The sequence below is a fragment of the Numenius arquata genome, chromosome 2, assembly GCF_964106895.1.
Source record: "Numenius arquata chromosome 2, bNumArq3.hap1.1, whole genome shotgun sequence".
NCBI classification, from domain to species: domain Eukaryota; kingdom Metazoa; phylum Chordata; class Aves; order Charadriiformes; family Scolopacidae; genus Numenius; species Numenius arquata.
In genome coordinates this window covers 12098381-12120487 of record NC_133577.1, presented here as the reverse complement: position 1 = coordinate 12120487, position 22107 = coordinate 12098381, and the positions used below count along the sequence as shown (strand labels likewise).

Here is a 22107-nt window from a genome sequence, read left to right as displayed (position 1 = left end):
CAGGGCGCGCGGGCCGCCAGGCCCCGCCCGCCCGCTCGCTCGCGCGGCCGTCGCCGTGCCGCGCGGCGGGCGCGGCTGAGTCAGCAGTAACGTCCGGCCGCCCGGCGCCGCTTCCGGGGGGCGGCTCAGCCGGCTGGCGGGGGCGGAGCAAGATGGCGGCGGTAGCGGCGCTACCCGTCTCCCTCTCGGGCAGGTTTAAGGGGTCCGTCACGGCCTGGCGCGCTCGTTACCGGCAGCGGGGTGGGGGGCAGAAGGGAGATGGAGCACCGGCTGTTCCTATCCCCGGCCGGGGAGCGCCCGCTTTCGGGCGCCGGGCCCCTCGGTGGGGGATTTCGGCCTAGCGATGGACGCCGGGGGCCGGCTTCCGGCCTCCTCGTTGCGGGTGGGGGCAGTGCCAGCATTGCGCTGTGGCCGGGCCCGCTCGGCTTGGGCGGTGTCGCCGGGAGGCGGCGCTGTGGGCCCTGCGCCGCGGGCTCCGCGCTGCCGCCGCCGCAGCCCCGGGAGCGGGCGTCTCTCCGAGTCGGCGTCTGCTGCCTCGTCCCCCCTTGCCGCTGCGGTTGTCCCGGCCCGTTAGTGACCCGCCCAGGGCTTGGGAGGGTGCAGACTGTGTCTGTTCTCCCCGGGTTTCTTTGGGTTCAGCGTTGGGTTCGGAGTCCTTGAGACTGGGGCTCCGACTGACGGGATGGAAACCCTCGAATAAAAATCATTCTTCAAGCTCCCCGTAGGGCTGGTCATGTTCCGATCGCTCTCCTTCTATATAAACAGCGTTCCGGGAAAACGTAAATCCGTAAATCAAGTATATAGTGGAGAGCAAGTAGCAGGAATTTTGTTGTTGATAGAAGATACACTTAAACTTCAAACAAATCTCTGTGCTTTTAAATTTCCCTCACTTTACATCTGGGTAACAGCAATTGGAGAATGCGTTTTAGCCTAGAATTAACTGCAATTTTTGCTCTTTGGCGGGGCCAGTCACTTTGCATTTTCTTCCCTGAAATGACTGCCGTTTAACTTATTTTTCTTCAAAAGTAGACCTAAGAACTTGGGCAATTTGAGATTTGTTTGGTTTTTATTGGTGTCCGCTGCTTTAAAGGCACATAAACTTACTTTTAAGACCTTACATCTATTTTAAAAAATAGAAGATATTTTATTTTCTATTCTCTATCGTTTCCTCTAAGTAATAAAAATTGGGTCCTCTCCTTTTTAGATCCTTTGCATATTTTACAATTAAAGACAGACTGCCCCAGATCCTCACAAGGGTTATTGATACTCTGCATCGACATAAAAATGAATTTTTTGAAGAACATGGTGAGGTAAGAGTAAGGTCTTTTTTTGCCTGAGATTTTTTTCCCCCCTTAATCCTTGAGACCCCTTCTCTGCCTTGTTTTTATTAGTTTCTTACTACAGTCATTACTTGTCTGTCTCAATCTTTTTGGTTTTTTTTCTTTATAATTCCTTTTTTGTAGCTATTTTTCATTAATTTTGTACACCTTTCTGTCTAACCTTTTTCTGATCTGTTTGTCCTGCCACTAAATGAATGACACTGTTCTGCAACTGCTTTGCTTTCTCAGGTTTTTGTGTCGATACAGTGTTTAAGAGACCTCAGCATCTCCTGAACATGGCAATATTTCAATTCTTTATTCCTCTTGAATAAGCAAAAAGTCCAATCTAAAAAGAAGTCCTGCGAGCGATTCATTTTATGTTGTTAGGTGGAAAGTGAGCTTTGTTCACTAAAATGTGTGAATCAAGCTCTGATTTGCCAGGGACTTCTATTTGGCCGTTAAAACTTACTGCTCATTTCTTTCATGAAAAATTGATCTGTGTCTCTACGGGAGTAAATATTCAGAGTAGGAACTTTTGTTTTTCGCTTATTTCAGAAGGGTGTTGAAGCAGAGAAGAGAGCTATATCTTTTCTCTCCAAACTGCGGAATGAACTGCAGACAGACAAGCCAGTGACCCCTTTAGAAGATGAGCTGCCCGATGCTGCACTGTGGAACCAATACCTAGACTACCAACGAAATTTATCAAATGGAAATGGAGAACCGAGTTGGTTTCAATCCCCTTGGTTATTTGTGGAGTGTTACATGTACCGAAGAATTCATGCAGCATTAGCACAGAAGTAAGTATTTCCTAGCTTGGTACGTTACTCTGCAAAACATTATTCTATCCCATTTTTATTTTAGGAGAAAGGAAAACAGGTGGGGAGTAAGATAAAGGAAAATCTTAAGCTTTTACCATATTCCTTTTTCTCTCATCTCGCACCTCAGATTTAAAATTAACACTTTTTCCATGCAGCAGATTGTGAAGCTTATTAGGTTGTTTTATGCTTTAGTTTCTGTGACTTGCTCTACACGAAAACTCTTAAGCTTGACTGTATAGCTTGACCTTCTTGCAGACTGATGTGCATTGAAATATAAAAGTTATGTAGCGTTCCTAAAAGGTTTGTTAGTCTAGAATCATCTCTTAAGAATGTTAGCCTAAAACACAGAATGTGAGAGCTGCTGTTGGCCGTTCTAACTTGTTTTGCTTGACATCTGAAGTTACTGTTTGAGACCTGTTCATTACAGCAGCAGACCCAGCTTAAGCAGCCCCCGGTGTTCATTCTACACCATCTTCTTGGTTACAGCAGTGTTTGCAGACCATGTGTTGCATTGAACTTTGGGAGCTGATCCTGGTTAAAAATAACTTGGCAGGAAAATCTCGTTGTGCTGGTCCTGTGGCGAGGTGCCAGTACGATGTAATGGGGTAGGAATGAGCAGTTTAAGTTCCCACTGCTGCCAAAAAAAATGGAAAGCTCCATGCGCACTGGATTTGCCCATAGTATGACAGTGATGCAAACGCAGTAATGGGACTCTGCTTCTGCTGGTATATTGTGTAATTTCAACTCTTGTAGCAGAAATTTCAAATATAGGATGGATCTGCTGGGCTGCACTTAAAAAACTGAGCAGATACTTCTCATTAGTAAGCTTTAAGTTTCTTATCTCCATTATTTAGCTGCTCTTACGTATATGCTTGGGTGGAAGTTTTTTGTCATTTGTCAAAAGGTATATGTGCAGGTATGTCTCATAATAGATGAGTCTACGTTTCTCACGTATTACAAGAGCTGAATTGTTTTGTCGTCTTTGTGTTAAATTTCTAATGTTCTAGTTAAAAAATTTCATAAGAATAACTTCATATCACTGTTAAGAGGCTTTGGTAAGGGAAATACACTTCAGCCCACACAAACATGCTTAAAATGGGGCCAGCAATTCACTACATTAGTTCATTTCTATGTTACAGTTTTAATTCTCTGTGTTTTGAAGACTGGCGTTCAAAATTGTCACTGTATGTGCAATTCCCAGGATTGTTGTGACTGAACACTTGTTCATTTTCAGAATACATTGCTAGAAATATAAAGATGTTTTCTATACTGACTGTTTCAGCGAGATATGGTATCAGGCTGTTATTGAAATGTGTGAAAATCTAGAATGACAAATTAGAAGTGGAAAATCTAACTAGGGCCTGTAGTATGGCCTAAAAAACCTGAGCTTTGAGCTTGCGCTATCAGCTGTTTCATGTGCTGTCATGGAAAATGTGGCAAGTGTGTTAATGTATTTGTTCTTCCATTTCTAGCCCACCTATTGACAACTTCGACGTATTCAAGGAAGGAAAGGCTCAAAATTTCCTTGAATCCCAAGAAGCTGTTACTGCCTTATGCACTTACTTTCAGGATCTTCTTAAAAACATCGAGGATCTAGATGAAAAGCAACTTAAGGAGGAACTTTTTAAGCTATTGCAGGTAAACTAGTAGTGCATAACATAAGAATTTAAAATTTGTCTCCTATGTAACAAAAAATTGAGGTTATAAGGAATTTGAACTTCATCTGGAAATTAAAATATAGCTCTTTTGTTTGGAAAAATATGATGAAATCCTGACAGCCATACTGTATTGCTGTCGGTTACTTGTATTAAACGTGACATTTTCATTACACATTTTCTTCATTGTGTATTTGAAAACCCAGCTTATTTTCCCTCAAAACCAGTATCTCTTAAAACATTTGAAGTCAAGTTCCAGATGGCCTTTTTGTTATTTAACTATACATTTTTAAAACAGTTAATTTTATTGACACTCTAAAAATTTGTAGACTTCTTTGGAAAAAAAGTGAGAAGTCAGTCTAGGCCAAAAGTGGTTTAAAAGGCTTGTAACTGCATTATTCTTGGAAAATAATGCCTTTGATTAGAATACGAAATATCATAGGATAACAAATAAGTCCATTAGCTGGCAACAGCACACATCAAGTATTTAAGGAATCTTCATAAAGACCTCATTAGTGTATACTTAAAATACAAGTTCTTACTTGGCTGCATGTAATAACCTTTTTCTATGTTTCCAGTGATATTTTCTGGAATTACAGTATGAAGAATATTTGTGGTTTAAGCTTTGTGATCACTGTATTTATTTTGATCTAAATCTTCCATCTCTGTCACTTCTGATGCGTGTTTCTGTCGCCTGCATAAATACAGAGCATTGTTTAATTTCTTCCACAAAATCTTGTCTATATTTCTGGACAAGAAGTTGAATTTTATTAAAACTTGGAGGAAAATGTGGAGCTAAAGCCTTTGTGTCCCTAAAATAAAAACAAACAACATCTTTAGTATATGTGAAGTTTAGAATGTAACTACAGGGAGACTTAGCAAATGTTTTTGTTTTTGCCTCCTTCTAGGTGTCATTGTGGGGGAATAAGTGTGACCTTTCTTTTTCAGCTGGTGAAGACAGCTCTCAGAAATCTAGTCCTTTACAATCCCTGGAAAATCTCTTACCTTACATCTTAGTGAATGATATGGAAAAACTTTGGTCGGTACTCGTAAATGCCAAAAAAAACAATACAGAAAATAGTAAAGTTAGAGTTGACATAATCCTGGATAATGCTGGATTTGAACTTCTAAGTGATCTTGTGTTGGCTGATTTCCTGTTATCATCAAAGCTAGCTGATGAAGTCCATTTTCATGGAAAAAGTATTCCATGGTATGTGTCAGATACCACAAAGCATGATTTTAACTGGACTATTAAACAGCTGCAGTCAGCTAATCATAAGTGGATGTCTAAATGTGGGATAAACTGGGAGGGCAATTTGAAAAAGGGAGTTTGGGTTTACCATGATCACATGTTTTGGACTTTGCCACATGACTTCTCTCGTATGCCTGAAGTTGCTCCTGAATTGTATGCTGATCTACAGAAGTCAAACTTGCTTCTTTTTAAGGGTGATCTAAACTACAGAAAATTAACAGGAGATAGGAAATGGGAACATAGTGTTCCATTTCATCAAGCCTTGAACAAGTTTCAACCCGCGCCTCTCTGTAGTTTGAGGACACTGAAATCTGACACTCAGGTTGGCCTAAAACCTGGACAAGGTGAACAAATTCAGGCTTCTGAACCTGAATGGATGATAAATGGAAAATACGGGATAGTTCAGTTTGATGCTGCTCTCTAGTTAAATGGTTCCTAATATTCTGAAAGAGAGTTTCAGTCTGAGTTTTAATTACTTTCTCTGTTCTGTGCTTGGCTTCGGCAAAGATTCTTTTTTGGTTTGCACTTTTTCCTCCCAAGTGATTTGTTGTTTCTGTTCCACAAATGACTTCAGTGTTGTGTAAAAGTTCACAAGCTGTCTTTGTATACATAAATCAATCTGCATTTCAATATATTTTGTTTTCCTAATGCCCAGTGTCAGCAGATGTTTAAGATGAACATGTAGTTGTCCATAATATTTTTTTCTTCAGGAGTGGGTATGAGTTTATGGCTAACAAGTGAAAAATCTGCTTCAGAAACCATTTCCTCAATCCCACACTAGTGTGTATTTACTTATTTCAGGATAATTTGCGCTCCATGTGTCATGCATCATATGAAATTTAATATTTTAGAGAATGCAAAAATTAATTCCAGGTAGATTCTTTGCAACCCATTGTAGGATCCTATGTTAAAGCTGTTGAAAACTGAGTTGACTTCTACCAAGACTTTATTACATAAATTGTTTTTACTTGTTTCTTGTGTCCTTGGACAAATAACTTTTGATGTTTTGAGTATAGTTTGCTGTACATTAAGAGAAGAGTTCTTGGGTGATACCTTGTAAATATTAATTTAGAATTTGAAAATTAAATTTTAATTTTAAACTACAAGTGGATGTTGCTAGCCAGTTTGCCTGTAGAAGGGGAGTTGTTGCATCTGGCAGGAAGATTAGGGGGAGGAAGGACAATCTTATTTTAAGAATATGGAAGATACTGTTTATCTAAGAACCTCTACCAAAAAAAAAAAAGCACACACAAAAAAAAACCCAAACCAACCAACCAATCCAACCAGTTACATTAACTGGATTTTAGATTTAATACAGATCTGAATTAAAGGTGGCCTGTCAGCATTGTTTGTGGTTCAAGCACTGCTGCCTCTTTCTATTGTGATAATTCTCTTTATTTATAGTCAAATGTATATGTTTCTTTAAGAAGGATGCCATGATTTTCATGGGGAAAATACAACCCCAGTCACACTGAGAAGTGTATGTGACAGAAACATACACCATACAAGTTGCTGCTGATTGGAGCTGTTAGATGCCAAATTCTTCTTTTCTGCCCTGGTCTCAAATTACTCAGAATTTTTTGGAAAATTTAGGGATATTTTAATGATTTTTCAGGGTGAAGTGAGAGGAAAATGGAAATGCATTATCTATTTATAGAGGAAAAATGAAAAATAGATTCTGTTAAGTCTTAAAATACTTTTATGGTTTGAAATAGGGCCTTTGACAGAGGACTGGTGCAATGTCAGTGATAACCAAAGGTTTGTTAGAAAACGGTGGCAGAATTAGCTGTAGAGTCTGACTGGGTTGTGCTTTTGTCTAGAGCTGCTAAAAGGAGGTGCACTTGCCCCTGGTAGCCAGGGTGGCTGTTACAGACAACAGGAGTAGACAGCAGAGAAAATTCCTTTTCCATTTTACCTACATCTTACACAGTGAAAAAGAGGGCACAGAAGTGGCGTTATTTGAGTATGTTCTGGAAGTGTTGCTATAGCCAGGGAATTTAAATGACTGTGTGGTAGAAAGTGGATTTAGAAAGACTTCTGTGTTTACACTTAACCTAAGACAAGAGTAAGCTTTGGCAGGCCAAAGAAGTGGGAGGGGAAAGATGGGGCAGCATTTTGTACCTATTTCAGGCTTCGAAAATGAAGCTGGATTCCTCTTCTGGTCAGTGAAATCGCCGGCAAAGCTTGTCTTCTGGAATCAGCTGCAGCTTGTTGTGTTTGTACAATAAAGATCTATACAGTGGATAAATATGCTCCAACTGCTGATGACTTTGATTATTTGTGTTTGTGGTGTTGTTCTTACATCTGAAAGTATATTAGTATTGTAAATTTCCAAGTTAAGGTATTCAAAAACTAAGATGCTAGGAATTTCAGGAGGCAATGTGATATTGTAGGTAGGGTTATGCTTTTGAGACCTGGGTTTAGTGTTCCCATCTCCTTTGTATTTCTGACTTAGTACTCCTAAAGGATCAATTCATGCTTATCCTTGGGCACCTGATTAAACTGCATAAATTAGAAATCCAGTCGAGAGAGCTGAGGGTCTCTTGATTGGACAGAGCTCAGGGGGACTCCAGCTTTGGTACTTTGATCAAATACATAAATGACACGATGGAGCACTGGAGCATCAGTTTCTCACCTGTGAAAATGCTGGTAACTTGTTTTAAATGCACTTTGAAGCAACAATTTTGGGTTGAGGACAGAGGGATGGAAGTTGTGGAATACGTGCAATGCAAGCTTCCTGCCTTGTTCAGAGAGGCAACATGATGAGGGGAAGAAATCTTTGCCTGTGGACAGATTGTTTGTAAGGTGCTGACTTAATTTGCTGGGGAGGTTTAAAAGTGTGTAATGGACAAGAAGAGAACGGGTTGTTTCACTGTTGAGGCCACCCCTGAAGAACAGATTTGCCTTTTGCACAATCCTTATGCATGCTGAGAAGCTTGGTTTCATTTTCCACTGGTTGTTAATCTGCCTCTCTGGGCTCAGGTTGCTTTCAAGCTGGGAACCCACAATGCAGGTCATTGAAAATTAATATTCTGAAGTTATGATAAATGGAATCCTGCAAAATGGTAAATCACTCGGGAGACGCAGCAGTATTCACTCGGTATTACTGAGTCAGCTCATGGGAGATGGTTGCATTGATGTTTCTGAGGAAACAGGGTGGTGATTTCATGAGTACTGTAAGACATGCAATTCTTAGATTAGCATTTGAATGGTAATATAAGACGTGATGTCATGATGGAAAAAAACGAAAGAAATTGAATTAGTTCTGTTCTCCAGTTTATTAAGCGTCCACTTTTCACGTTTTGCCCCTCACAAGAGAAGTTTATATGGTAATATACAGCATGACTACATAGTTACATGAGGAGTGCACAGCCGTAACTTCCAAATACTTCATTCCTTGACTTCTGTAGCTGTAATTGCAAAGTGGTATCTATCAACAGAATTGAATATGCAGCATACTTTTCTGTGTTTTAGTTATATTTGTGTAAAATTTGGATTGATTCTATGAAAAAAAATAAATTAATAAAATGGTGCTGTAATGCCAGCGTTACATTCTTCCATGCCACGAAAAAGTAGTGAAGACAGATAGTCTGATGAGGCACTGTGTTCTGCTGTAGGGTTAGCTGCAGTTCAGTTGAAAATAGGAAATGCTGTTGTAGATACTTAGTGTAAATTACTCGTGTAATACAGCTTCATGAAATGGCAGCATGTGTCTACTGCACTTAAGTGGCATTTACTGTTATACAATATAAAGCATATGTTATAACAAAAGCATATGTTAAAATATAGCATTATTTTTTTTTTCTTGAGTATTCTAGAAAGTTGCTTCTGTACATCGGTGTTACAACTGATTGCCCAAAATGCTTGCATGGCATAACTCGGGAACTACTGAATTGTATACGCAGATTCTTGAGATTTTCTTTTCATGTGCCATTTGAACATTTACAGCAAAAACAAGGGCATTTTCAGCAATTCTGAGGACCACAACAGACCAACATCTTCTGACTTCTATTTTTTTTTTGTTCTGCCTTTTGAGCAACTGTATTTGTGAATCAGTTTTTGATAGCGATGATTTTAATTTGTGATGAAACAAGAGGAAAAGTAACGTCCCAGGCACAGTGGAAGGCAGTACACACATCTGTCTGAATACTTGATAATTGATTAGGTAAGACATATACAATAATTATATATATAAGGCTTAAAATAAACTTATGTGGAAAATAAGTTGATTGTATGACTGAAAACTGTTGAAAGAATATTGAAATAAATTATATAATTTTGTGAAAAACTCAAATATCATTATACTATTTCAGTGGTTTGTGTGCTGCTTTTGTTTTATCACTTTTCAGTAAGCTAAATGATCATAGTCTTTCAAACTTCCTGTGAAGAAAAACTTCCATGCTTGTAGGAATTTCTCTTATCTTTCCTGGGTTTCCACTTTTCCAAGTCTTCCATGAAGTAGAAGATTAAAAGCTGAGCAGACTAAGGTAAGATATATGACATAGAGTTTCCTTAAAATAGCTGAGCAAGGCTCAATCTGTAAAATGCTTGTGTATATGAAAATAACGCAGGAGAGAAGGACCTGCAAACTGGTAAACCCATGCGGTGGTGTGTATAGAAAGATTGTTCAGGAAACAGAGACCTGGCTTTTAACAGCCATTCATGGCCTGGAATAGGTTTCAGCTCTTATTTCCCACCTCCCAGGAAAACGTCTTAGCTGTTGTAGATCAAAAAATGTACTGGGCTCTGGTCCTACATGGCTTATATACATATATCATTGTTATTTTGGTCTAGGATGTGTGTTTGTGAAATACAAAACAATTCTGGAAAAGGGTTAGGGTCCAGGAGTGCTCCCTCAATCTGGCTGAAGGATCCCTTCAGCTGCTCTTCCTTCCCTCCAGTGACTCTTGTGTTATCTGCGGAATGGCCCTGATTCCAACCCCAGGAGTGCCTGTACCCATGGCCTAAAGTCAGGGATCTGGGAGACAGACAAAATGCAAATTCATCCAGGCAGAGAAGGGCCTACAATTTGCTGCAAGGGCCCTGGTATATTTACATTGAACAAAAAGTATCCCCATTTGCCTGTTACGGGCTGTGTTACAGGCTGTGTTCTTGATTTCCACCAGTCCTGAATCAGAACTCACTGGAATGCCTTCAGAACGTGTTGGATACACAGTTCTGACGGCATCACTGGTGTTAGATTTGGCCCTTAGAAGTTTTGCTGCTACTTTTCTGGATGGTGACGGAGCATGAGCAGGAGCTGCTCGCCCAGAGCAAATCAGGGTGTTTCCATACATACGTGGAAACCTAAGTTCCACATATAGAGAATTTCCAAAATAACTGCATGAATTGAGTTTAGACTTTCAAAGACTTTATATCTGCTTTAAGTTCCCCAAACTGAAAATGACCCAATATGTCAGCAGAAGCTTTCGAAGAAGAAACTTTTAGTTTTTCAAAGAAAGTAATTTCTTATAGATTGTCCTGACTTGCCTTTTTTTTTTTTTTTAACCATACTTGTTTTTCAATAGCTGCAGCTATCATATAATGAAATTTTTTGCCTTTGCTTTCATTTAACATTGTGTGCTTACTGCTGATGTCCTGAGCTGGAAAGCAGCTGTGCAAACCATTTTGTTCTGTGTCCTCTCTCTGCTGTGTCTCCATACACAGAGAGACAGAGATATGTTAGTCTGTTATAAAGTATTTTTAACCAAATATTTGCTTATGTGGACAATACCTTAGTACTCCTCTTTTCTCTCTCTCACTAAAACATAGCTTGCTTTTTGGATATAATGTTTGCATTTACAAGTTTAAAAATTGAACTGTAATTTCCCAAACTTCAGAATATATTCTTTGGGAAGCGTAAGTACAGTGTTTCTTACATCGTTTTCATTATTGCTGCTTGCCTTGTGTTTTCAGTTCACGGTTATTCTGCCCTTACAAGATAAGAAGGTATCTAGTAATGCTATCATAAAAATGTTTGGTTACTGTTTTGTCGTCCAAAGACATTTAATATTCGCTCATGGGCAGGCTGAACTGTTTCATTGTCACTCAGGAGATCTTCAGGAAAACTTGTCCGGAAGCGATCTCTTTTTTCCCTGGGAAATGGCTTGCTCAAACCTGAAATATGGGGTGGAATCATGCTTAAACAGATTCCGTGTTAGAATCTCAATTCTTTCCCAAGTCTGATTAGTTCCCCCATATGCGTATTGCATTTTCACCGCCCCGCTTTGTCCCAGTGGGGGAGTCCAGGTTTGCAAAACCATCTGGATTATTTCCTTCAGAAGAGTTACTGACCCCACAAGATACCTCCATCAGTTTAGCTGAGCCGTGCAAATTCACACGGGATGAGGAGAGTGTTAAACTCAATGTTCTGGAGGAGAAAAAAAGGAGTCCCATTTTGGTTAGGCAGAGGAATGGCTACACTTCATCTAGTTAATCCTTCTTAAACTTGTCCACTATTGGATTTACAATAGTAACTGGTACGGCACAATTTACAGACGCACAATTTGCACACACACACATCTTAATCATATTAGTTAATGATATTGTCTCTCCACTTTCCCATATGAGCCTATTTTTTCCTGATAATATAATTGCATTAATACCTTTTCCACTTTGAAGTCTGTAAAAGCGTTATGAAATTATCTCCAGAGAGGCAGTATCTCCCTTTGTTAAATGAAGTTGTATTTTCACACACATGTTTAGGATTTCTACACGAAATCATCTGTCACTGGTCGTGAGCCAGGCTTCTGCGTCAGCTGACAAAAAAAGAAATTGGAATAAGTCCCGTCTTGATTTCTTCATTATTTTTAGAAGTAGGTAAGGTGAGGATAAGGCACTCCTCAAGAAAACTTTCTCTACTACAGGATGTGATACCAGTGATTCGAGGTGGGTGGAGGAGGAGCGCAGGTTGGTGTTGGGACATGCTGTGCTTCTGGAGTTGATACCCTGTGGAAGGCAAGCAAATGAGAACCATGGCAAGCCATGCCCCATGCCTCTCATGCCAAGTTATTTGTAAAAGTGTGTCTGTTTTAGTTATTCTCGCTAAATTTGTAGATAATGAATTCTTGTGGATTAAATTACCCCTGAATCTCTTTTGGAGAAACACATTTCATCTTCCTTTTTAATGTTGCTAGTCTACAATTCTGTTCTATCTCAGCTTTTTTTCTTGCCCCTTTTGCTGTTACTCTCGCTACAGTTCATCAGATTCAGCATTTTTTTAAAGCCGAATAAGTTCATAGAGCTACAGCAAGGTACCGCTGTATAAGCATTCTCTCCTCATCAGGGAAGGCTGTAGAAGTGGCTGAAGTATAGCTCTTGAACCAGCCGTGGCACTGCAGGACTGGCGATGGGGAAATGCGCTCAAGCACATGCTAAAGAAAGTTAGGACAAAGTTTCACAATCATTTAGCCCTGCATTTGCACGCTGCTCTGGTAGTGGGACAGATTAGACTGCAGTCAGATGCTGGACAAATCCAGGATGATATTTTTGTCCAAATTTGCAGAGGACATTAAAACTTGTGCCAAATTTATGCTGGTTTTATGTAAGACAGCCAGTACAAATTTAACCTGTCAAAACTATTGAATAGATTTAAATTGCAGAAGGAGTTTACACTGGATCATCGTTCTGCACCACATGGTGGTAGCAGCTTTGATCCAGTACGACTCCCGCATTTGAAACTACAAAAACTTTTGGGGTCCCTAGCCATCAGCACAGTATTTGAGGTACCTCATGTAATACAACAGTCACAGACATAGAAAAGGGGGAAAAAAAAGGTCAGGATCATTACCCTCATGAAACTATTAAGGCTTTGTGTTAATCAATATTTGTATTGCTTTGGAATAAACTTCTGCTTGGGAACTGAATGGAATTAAACTGGGAACTAGGGATTGCCTGGGTGTTTCTCTCTGAGTCGTGTGGTGACAGCCTGGGTGCACAGTTCCCCTCTGGCCAAGCTCCCTGCTCTTCTCCTCTGGCTGCTTTCTTGCCTGGCTCCTTTTGAGAGTTTAGCACTGCAAAACTTGGGTCCCTCCTCCCAGGCAGCGGTCACTGGGCTCAGGGGCTGTCTCCCTTCAGAGACGCTGCTCACAGTTACCTTCTCTGCACCGCCATCCCCTCTGTCAGCACCAGGTAATTTTGATTCCGAAATGCCCGACTGGTTTCACTCCTTTACTACAGCAACAACAGCAAGAGCCTTTGTGTAGGCAGTCCTCAAGAACAACAGTTTTTGTAATGCATTCTTCTACCTCCTATGCCATGTTGCATTGCTTTGCCCTTGAGGATGAAATGGCAACGTGCCACCAGGGAGCTGTTATCACATCATGCTTGTGGTGATTGTCTCTGTCCCCAGATGCTCCCCGAGATGGAGGACGGTGGCTCCCACCACCTTTGCTGTATGGCCTCAGCCCCACACAGGTCTCCACTTCCCCCAGCCTCTTCCCAGCACTGCTTCCTCGCATTTAGCGAGTTTTCTCCTTTCCTTTATGAATGGAGTGGCAGATTCCGTCCCAGGCGTGGCATTGCCTCGCTCTGTGCTTTAGCGATGCAGCACTTTAAATAAGGTGATGATCCACACTGGCCCCCCTCTGCTCGGGCTGGGGTCTTCCCTGTCCTTGGCAGTGGTGGTGGTGAAATGGCATCACCCACACAGGGAGGAGGACCAGAAAAAAAAAGAATAATCATAGAATCATAGAATGGTTAGAGTTGGAAGGGACCTTAAAGATCATCGAGTTCCAACCCCCCTGCCATGGGCAGGGACACCTCCACTAGAGCAGGTTGCTCAAAGCCCCATCCAGCCTGGCCTTGAACACTTCCAGGGATGGGGCATCCACAGCTTCCCTGGGCAACCTGTTCCAGTGCCTCACCACCCTCACAGGAAGGAATTTCCTCCTAATCTAAATCTCCCCTCTTCCAATTTAACACCATTACCCCTTGTCCTGTCACTACATTTCCTGACAAAGAGTCCCTCTGCGGCTCTCCTGTAGGTTCCCTTCAGATATTGGAAGGCTGCTGTGAGGTCTCCCCGGAGCCTTCTCTTCTCCAGGCTGAACAACCCCAGCTCTCTCAGCCTGTCTTCGTAGGGGAGGTGCTCCATCCCTCTGACCGTCTTCGTGGCCCATAATAAAAATCAGTACCATCCCTAGCTTTTTCCATTTTTTTCTCTGGAAAAACATGAATAAGGCAGGGTTCCTAGGAAAGGTGACACACTTGTTGAGGTGTGGGTGGGTACAGCAGTGGCGCCAGGCTGCGGGGTCCCCGGTGGCCCTGGGTCAGCAGCCACAAAAGGGCCTCCAAAGCAAACGGTGCGCGGCACCCACACACCTGGGGGTTTAACCTTCTTTTACGGCGACCTGTGGTTCTTCTCCTCCCATCTTTATCTACGATATTTGGAAGGGGGGAGGAGGAGGAGGTCCCCGTTCCTTCCGCAGCGGTAGCCGAGACGGGCTGCCGGCCCCGGGCCGCCGGAGGGAGCTGCTGGGGCGGGGCGGGGAGGGGGAAAGCCTGCCTGAGTCAGAGCCCGCTGCCCTTCACATCTCATCTGCTCTGCTTGCCTCTGGTTTGACTTTTTTGAGGGGGAAAAAAAAAAAATCGAGGCAGTTTTCTAAAGTTTTGTTGTGTAATGTCTGTTTGGAAGTGGGGAAAAAACCCGTTTCTATGAGCATCCCTTTGCAAAGACCGTCCACCTCCAGGAAGCGAGGGTTCTTCCCCCCTTCCCTGACCAGGGGACGCCATCGCGAGCCCCAGGCTGGGAGCCCCGCTGCCCGCCCGACCCGCCCCGGCCCGGCCAGGGGAGGGCGCAGGCCGCGCCGCCCGCCTCGTGTTGCCGTGGGGACGGCGGTACCGCCGCGGCCGCCATGAGCCGCAGCGCCAGGGCCGGGCCCCGGGTCGCCTCCGCCGCCCCTGGGCTGGCTGACAGGGGCAGCGGCGCGGCGGCCGAGGTACCGCGGGGGCTGGGGAGCGACCCGGCCCGACCCTGCCCTGCGGGGGCGGCGGTGGTTTCTGCGGACGGAAGGCCGCGGCCCGTCCCGGCACCGCGTCCCCGAGGGAGAGCGGGGCGGCCGGCAGCCCGGGCGGGGAGGAGGAGGGAGAGGGGTGGACGGCGGCCGGGCCTGGCGGGCAGCCCTCGGGCGGGCCGGGCCGGGCCGCTGAAAGGCCACCGGTGGCTCCCGTGAGAGCCCCCGAGGCTGGCACAGCCGGGCGGGAGCAGAGGGGAAGGCAGAAAGGGTAGAGGGTTTGGGGTTGTTTTGGGTTTGTTTGGTTTGGTTTTTTTGTCGGTTTTTGTTTTGTTTTGTTCGGTGTTTTTTTTGGGGGGGTTGTGTTTTTTTTTTTATTTTCAGTTCCCTTATTAAAAGATAAAGCCCGTTTTTGGAAAAATATCCCGCCCCACCGGTTTTCAGTAGCTTTCAATTGGCGGTTTCTGTAGAGGGTGACGGATGATGAGGCTGACCGTAACGCACACACCCCCACCCCTTGCGAGTTACCTTTTCAATTTTAAATATAATTTCGCCTTTTTAAAAAAAAAAACCAAAAAAAAACAAAAAAAAACCCCAGCTTGTGCAGCTGCAGAGCTGTGCCGGCGGTAGGCGTTGCGCTTCAGCTCAATGAACTTCAGCTGATCGTTACGGCTTATCTTTATACGCTCAAGGACGAGAAGTTTTTTCTTATTAAGTGTTGCAGAAGGGAGTATCTTTCGCAGAGTAGGCATTTACGGTTATCTAAGAATTTCTTCTTTGCATTTCTTCTTCCTTTGAAACTGGTTTGCCGGCTTTGATGGGAATTTAAAGGAGACGCTGGGGGATATTGCTTAGAAGGAGCAAACTCTTTTGTACTAAAGATATAGTAGAAAACTTGTAACGGTTTTGTATTCCAAAGGATAAACGGTTTATTACTGTGTGAACAGCTCAGTGTTCACACACTGATAAATAAATAAATCCTCAATAGTTGAATATCAGTTTTGTACTTACGCTATCTTGAGACCAAACCCCCAGAATTTTGGTAGTTTGTCACTGCCATTATATTAAACACACCTGTTCTGACCCAATTAACAAAGTTTTTGTTAGCACTGCTTAGTTACAGAGTTGGGAGTAACCTGCTCCACATGCTACCCACCTGAAGTCAGAGAGTTTGGGAATGTTACTTTCGTGACTCGGAAGCACATTAGAAACTACATACTTATACAATGTGGATTTCAAATGATAAATCAAACTACAGCACTACTCAGTCTTAGTTTTATTTATACTTAATAGTATATATACTTTATATACCCACACAGTTAAATATATCTAAAATATTTGCCATTTTGTTGGCTGTAGTAGGTACTGTACGAAAATTGCAAGAGTGTTAGCATTGCATGATAGTTTGTTTTTTAAATCTCTCATTTAAGCTATTCTCCTACAAAATTTATTTAACTCTATTCAGCACTGAAAAATTAAAAACAGTAGAACAGCAAGTGGTTTCCAAAAATTCTTGCATAAGCACTGAATTTTGTCACATTTTTCTCCTAAATTTTGTCTTAGCAATTGCTCTGTTTTATTTTGAGATTAAACACAGCAGCTCCTTCTTGTTATTAATTTTGGAAAAGCTGTGAGACAATGCATCAGGAGAATCCAAGTTCCTTAATTTAGCCATAAGAGCAAAGGATGAAGTAAAACAAAAAGCATGTTAAGTAACATTTGCAGTAGGTGACATATCTCTGTAATTGCCTTGAGATGACTGCTGTCCTTCATCACAAATGCATTTATTATATTTAGATGCAAAGTCACCTTATTCTAAGAAAGAGGAAAATGAAAGATGAAAAGGCTTTAACTGCTGCTTGTAGTAGTAGAGGGTAAGACTAAACTTTCGATGGTAATGAAACTTTCATTTGGGCCCATTAATCAAGCTTGCAATTGGCCTTTTCAGTAGATGAGCAACACCAGAGAGTGATTTTTATCTTTCAGTAATACCTTTCAATGAGTACTGCAAAGGGAGGAGGGTAGAACTAAGCAGTACCCTTCTGAAAAGTATTTAGATAATCTCTTCAGTAATTTATTTGAGCTGTTGGGAACACTTTACCTATTTTTACGTGTTTCTGGAACAGTACACCAATGCATAAAAATTCCACAGGCATATAACAGCAACAACAAAAAGAAGTTTTGAATTGCATGCACAAACTGCAAGCAATGAGTTGGGCCTAGTTACAGGCAGAAAAAGGTCTTCTGAAGATCGCCTATTGCTAGTAAAGCCAAAGGTCCAAGTAGATATTACTCTATTGTAAATATAGGTTTAGCTTTTGTTTAGCATTTGAAGTGAAATTAAAACTTCATTTTCTTACAGGTCAGTTGAAAGGGATTAAAAAATAAGATGAATGAGAGAAACACCCAAAACCTAAATTATCTAGAGCTGATTGAGTGATAACATATGAAGGCTTCTCCTGTCCACTGCCTTTTATTCTTTTAACGTTTTCTTCATTCTGTTTTCTTAACAGTAATAAGTATAAACTACATAGTACTCATGAAACATTACAAATCTGAGTTTTTCCAGAGATACAAAACTGCCACATCTGCATCACAAATTTTACCCCTATAGTAGAGTCATGGCAAGTTAATTGCATTGTTATAGGTATGATTAACGATCAGACTTGTGAATGGCTGCTGGCAAAACATAGAAAACTATTTGCTTAAATATTAAAGCGTGCACGTTCCCTGCCAAAAGTATGATAAAGCCAAAAGTATCATACCAACTTTCCTAGCATGGTGTCACCGTGTATGATCAGCTTCGTATTTACAAAGGCACTGGAGGATGCAGAAATCTGCTTCTGTAAATCTCACTGAGGCTGTAAATGAGTGAAATGGTAATTCACACTGACTTTTGCACCTGGCTTTATTTAAACCTCTTTTAAATCCTTCTGGATGTGTATCTGCGTCTTAAAAGTGCTCATAGATTTGTGTGACAAATGTAGGTTTCAGAAGTTCCAGCTGTAAAGGGTTTTCTCGTGTTGATTATTGCCGCTGAAGGGAGCTCCTTTCTTCAGCTATGCTCTGATTTTTTTAAATTTTATTTTATCAGTTTTGAGATGTATTCCTTCTTTTTGTAGAGTCATAAGTGGTTGTGTTTGTTTAGGGAAGAATAAGAAAACATACAGCAGTACAGTAAGATAAATATAATAACGTACATAAATAACATACACAGTGTTACTGTTCGCAAGCTCCAGCCATGGTTTTGGAGCCCTGGTGTATTACAGAATGAAAAAAAACCACACTCTCTACATCAAAGAATTCCATGTGGTTGTACAATGTGAAACAAGTGGAGTTAAAGCAAAAAAGGAAGACAAAGTAGCAAAGAGATGGCACGTACCTTCTCTTACTCCCTCAGAAAGGTGATAACGTGTTGAGAAAATCAGCAGCCCTTTTATCTCTCAGATTGTGCGCTGTGTTGCACGTGGCCGTGAGCTCTGCTACACGTATCGGTCTGGCTTGGTGAGACTGGCAACTCCTTTGTGGAAGAGCACAGCTGATTAAACTTCATGGATCTAATCCGGTGTGCCCTCGCGCACTGAAGAAAGATTAAAGAAAAGAGTTGACAATATCATAGAAACTAATCCCAGGTAATTTATCTTCTGATACAGTCCAAACTAGTAGTTTTGCCCAGGGTTTATCTGTGTGTGTTTCATTGTGGAGGCTTCTTTTGCTAGATGTTCACCTATTTAGAAAGCTGTTAATTTTTGGTTTTCTATTTAGAATGGGTAGGAGCTGAACTTGTAATTCATCTCAGCCTGGAAACCAATGCTGACGTAGAAGAGCATGAAGTGAAGGCATCTTGTCTCTGTCTCTATTGGAATATCTTGTTTTAACAGCGGTCAGTAGCTGGAGGAGATTTGCATTTTGTAATGCATACCTAAATGCAGTAGGGTCGCAGTTTTGTTTGTCCTGTGTGGGAGCTGATGGAATAAAAATCTCATGTTCTGTCCTCTGCCATGTGTGCTCCCAGCATCACCTAAACACAATCTTGTTCCGAAGATGTTAAATTTCATAATTTTGTAGTCACTGTCAATTGAAAACAATGTCCTGTCTAATGAAACTCCTATCAAGACCTCAGGTCTGAATTTTCATATTGAAAGGTTTAAGTAACAAAGGCAAAGAAATCCGACGCGTTTCTGCTCTGCTGTAGAAGAGCAGAACCACACAAAACCAAGAAAGCTTCCTATAAAGAATCTAAAAGGCAGAGCTAAAGAGTTGTACAAGTGGTGTGGAGGAGACCGTGCTAGAAGCACAGAGCCCCTGCTTGCCATCTATCACAAGGGCTTGAAAAAGGGTGTCAGTGTGGTGATTTCTGGGGACAAGACAGCATCATCAAGAAAGCTGAGGTTATGTCCAAGTGAAGGAGTTCAAAAGAACCTTTCGCCTTGGGAGATTAGAATTAAGAGCGCAAATGGGCAAGCCACAAAGTGACTTTGAGGAGCAAGTAGGAGTGTTTTGAGTAGGTGTGGACTCTTCAACCTAGTAGAGAGACAGTGAAGGTGAGATATGATAGAAATCTGCAAAATCGTGAGTGGCACAGAGAGGATTGATAGCTGTTGCTTTTTCTTTTTCACCATTTCTTGCAACATGACAATGAGCGTGCAGGCAACGTAACTGAAGTCCAAAAACCAGTGTTTCTTTGCATAAGAGACACCTGAGACCTCCCTTTGGGTTAAAGTTTACACGGGTTGAAGGAGTGACTGGGTAAGTTTGTAAAAAAGGGACATTCTGAATGTTGCTAAATGCATTGAAACTGCAGGAAACAACTTGAGCTGAAAATAGTGAGAGGCCATGGGATTGTTGAGGGGGAATATCTTGCACACCGAGATCCTTTAGCACTGATGTTGCTGGCTGAACTTGCAGATGAAAGCGGTGGCTGGTAGAAAAGTAGCTGCTTATCCTATTTTGCAGTAAGGGTTGGTTACTCTGGTAATAACATATTTGGAATTAGATGCCCTTAATCAGCTTAATCAAAAAAGCACTGGAACAAAAATGTTCAAAAGATTCGATGTCTAATGGTTTTGCTTTCATGCTGTCTTCCCAGGAATCTCATGATCACATTCTTTTGGATATTCCTGTCACTAGAGAGCAGATGAATCACTATCGAGCTGCAGCTGAAACTGCTCAAAGTGAACTTGCAGCACTTTCGGTGAAGTATGATTATGCCCAGTCAGAGGTACATTTAAAAATACTTCCAAATCCTTCTCCAAGCATGAAGATTCTCTACAGTCACTTTCTGCAGAGAACAGAAAGTTTGCAGAAAGTCCAGAATTTCTTGCTTTTGATACAGTTTTGTTTCTTGTAGCATAGAATTTCCATGCAATTTTTACTCTACGTGCTTCTATGTTCAAGAACTGTTTATAAGCTTATATTTGAAAGATTTAAAGCAATCTAGCTTTTTATCATCATCTAAATGCAATCTTTTGTAATTAAACAAGTTAATATTTCTAAATTGTAGTTGTATAAAAGTTCTGATAGATGTCCTGCTGTTGCCAGTGAGTTAAGATATAACTGTCCTCAGCTATTCCTCCACTTTAGTCAAGTTACAGCTCCCCAAATTTGCTTTACTTTCATCACCAGTGAAGTAGTGATTGAGTAATGAAGTTGCTTTTAACTAGAGAGACTGAAGAACACACATACATCTTTTTCTGCTGTCCCTGCTGTGGGAATGGTGGTTCTTGGGAGCGAGGATTTATTAGAGGATAATTTTAGTTTTATACTTAATTTTTTTTTTTAACATATGACTGAATAAGATGGGTTTGATCCAATTCAGCAATTCAGGCAGAGGTCAGTTTTAAAATAGAGTCAAATTTGCCTTTAGGAGGCATAAAGTGCTTACGTTTATTTACATACTTAGACGTAGGTGTATACATTCATAAATATTCATAGGTACATAAAGTTTGATAGGAAATCGTGAACATCCATCCAACTAGTACTTTAAACATCTGTACATTTTACAAATGTATATTTCCATTGCACATTGCAAAGTACTTTGCAATATACTTGCATAGCACATGAACATTAAAAAAGGCTCTGTCAATGAAATAAAATTTTTTTAATTGTGGATAGCTGAATGGGAAACAGGAAGAAAGTGTGATAGTGTATGAGAATGAATTAATACAGTGTCCAGTCAGAACTACAGGAGTGAGTGTTCACCATCTAAGCCTGAATTTGACCAGTTGATCCTGAAATAACTGCAGAGTTCCTCTATGTTTAAGGGCTATCCAGGATCCGTACTTTACATTTCAATTCTAAAAGGCCATACGGAATCTCATGTTCTCATAGAAAGAATTTATTACTGGAAATGTTGAATGGCTTTATTGCCAGCATGATTGACCAATTTTATAGAACTTTCAGCACTGTGCTTGCAAAAGTGACAGAATAGTCAAGAAAGCAGCTGTTTGTACTCTTGTTAATAAAGGCGTTCACGACCCAGCTGAGGTCAGAACCCTGTTCTGCTGAGTGTGCTGTAAAACTCATGATATGGGATTATTCTTGCTTTTTCTGCTATCGGAACTGACCACAAAGACAATGGACAGAGGAAAAAATATCACATTTTGCAGATGGGGACTTGAACCACAGAGAAATTTTAAGGTTGTGAATGCTTTAAGCTACCATAGCTTGGTCCAGCTGCCAAGCAAAGCAATCCTATTGTTCCTTCAGCTGCCCATTTCCTTCCCCACACTGCCCCATCCCTTGCGTTGGCACAAAGTATGTGTAGTTTTACGGTGCGCTGTGTTGTTGGGGGACTAATGCAATGGAAAAATAAAGCCTCTCCTGGGTTGTTTTTCAGTCGGGTCAGTTTTCCAATCTTATTTCACCTCATAGCAATATAAGTGCTTCTGCTAGCGCAAAGAAGAGTGTGGAGTATGGAAAAGAAGCCTGTGAGCCCGGGACAAGGCATAGCAGCTTTTCTCAAAATCAGTGCTGCTTTATGGCAGCTCCAAAGCGTCTGATAAACCAGCACTTGCAGGTGAAGCATAAGCTCATCAGGACTATGCTGCTGCTGCAAGAGCGATCCTCCTACCTCACTCCTCGGTGTGATGTGGCCAGCTCCTCTTCCTC

General features: G+C 41.5%; 2 protein-coding genes across 2 annotated transcripts in view; both read left to right on the top strand.

The window, feature by feature from the left end:
* The first annotated feature begins 31 nt into the window (after nucleotides 1–31).
* ARMT1 (acidic residue methyltransferase 1) lies at nucleotides 32–8551 on the top strand. Its single transcript, XM_074144606.1, has 5 exons — nucleotides 32–202; nucleotides 1205–1310; nucleotides 1875–2116; nucleotides 3610–3775; nucleotides 4701–8551. The coding sequence occupies exons 1-5, from the start codon at nucleotides 153–155 to the stop codon at nucleotides 5466–5468; spliced, it is 1332 nt and encodes a 443-aa protein (XP_074000707.1). The 5' UTR covers nucleotides 32–152; the 3' UTR covers nucleotides 5469–8551.
* Nucleotides 8552–14898: 6347 nt separating this feature from the next.
* CCDC170 (coiled-coil domain containing 170) overlaps nucleotides 14899–22107 on the top strand; it is a 41156-nt gene continuing 33947 nt past the window's right edge. Inside the window, exons 1-2 of the mRNA XM_074144605.1 lie at nucleotides 14899–14982; nucleotides 20087–20218. Of these exons, the coding sequence (XP_074000706.1) occupies nucleotides 14899–14982; nucleotides 20087–20218 (216 nt within the window). The remainder of the gene's footprint in view (nucleotides 14983–20086; nucleotides 20219–22107) is intronic.

Excerpts from the sequence above, each read along its gene's own strand:
- ARMT1 (XM_074144606.1), top strand. The coding sequence starts at position 153 with ATGGCGGCGGTAGCGGCGCTACCCGTCTCCCTCTCGGGCAGGTTTAAG. Across the intron at positions 1,311-1,874 it reads TTTTTGAAGAACATGGTGAG|AAGGGTGTTGAAGCAGAGAA; the intron begins GTAAGAGTAAGG and ends CGCTTATTTCAG. Across the intron at positions 2,117-3,609 it reads CATGCAGCATTAGCACAGAA|CCCACCTATTGACAACTTCG; the intron begins GTAAGTATTTCC and ends TTCCATTTCTAG.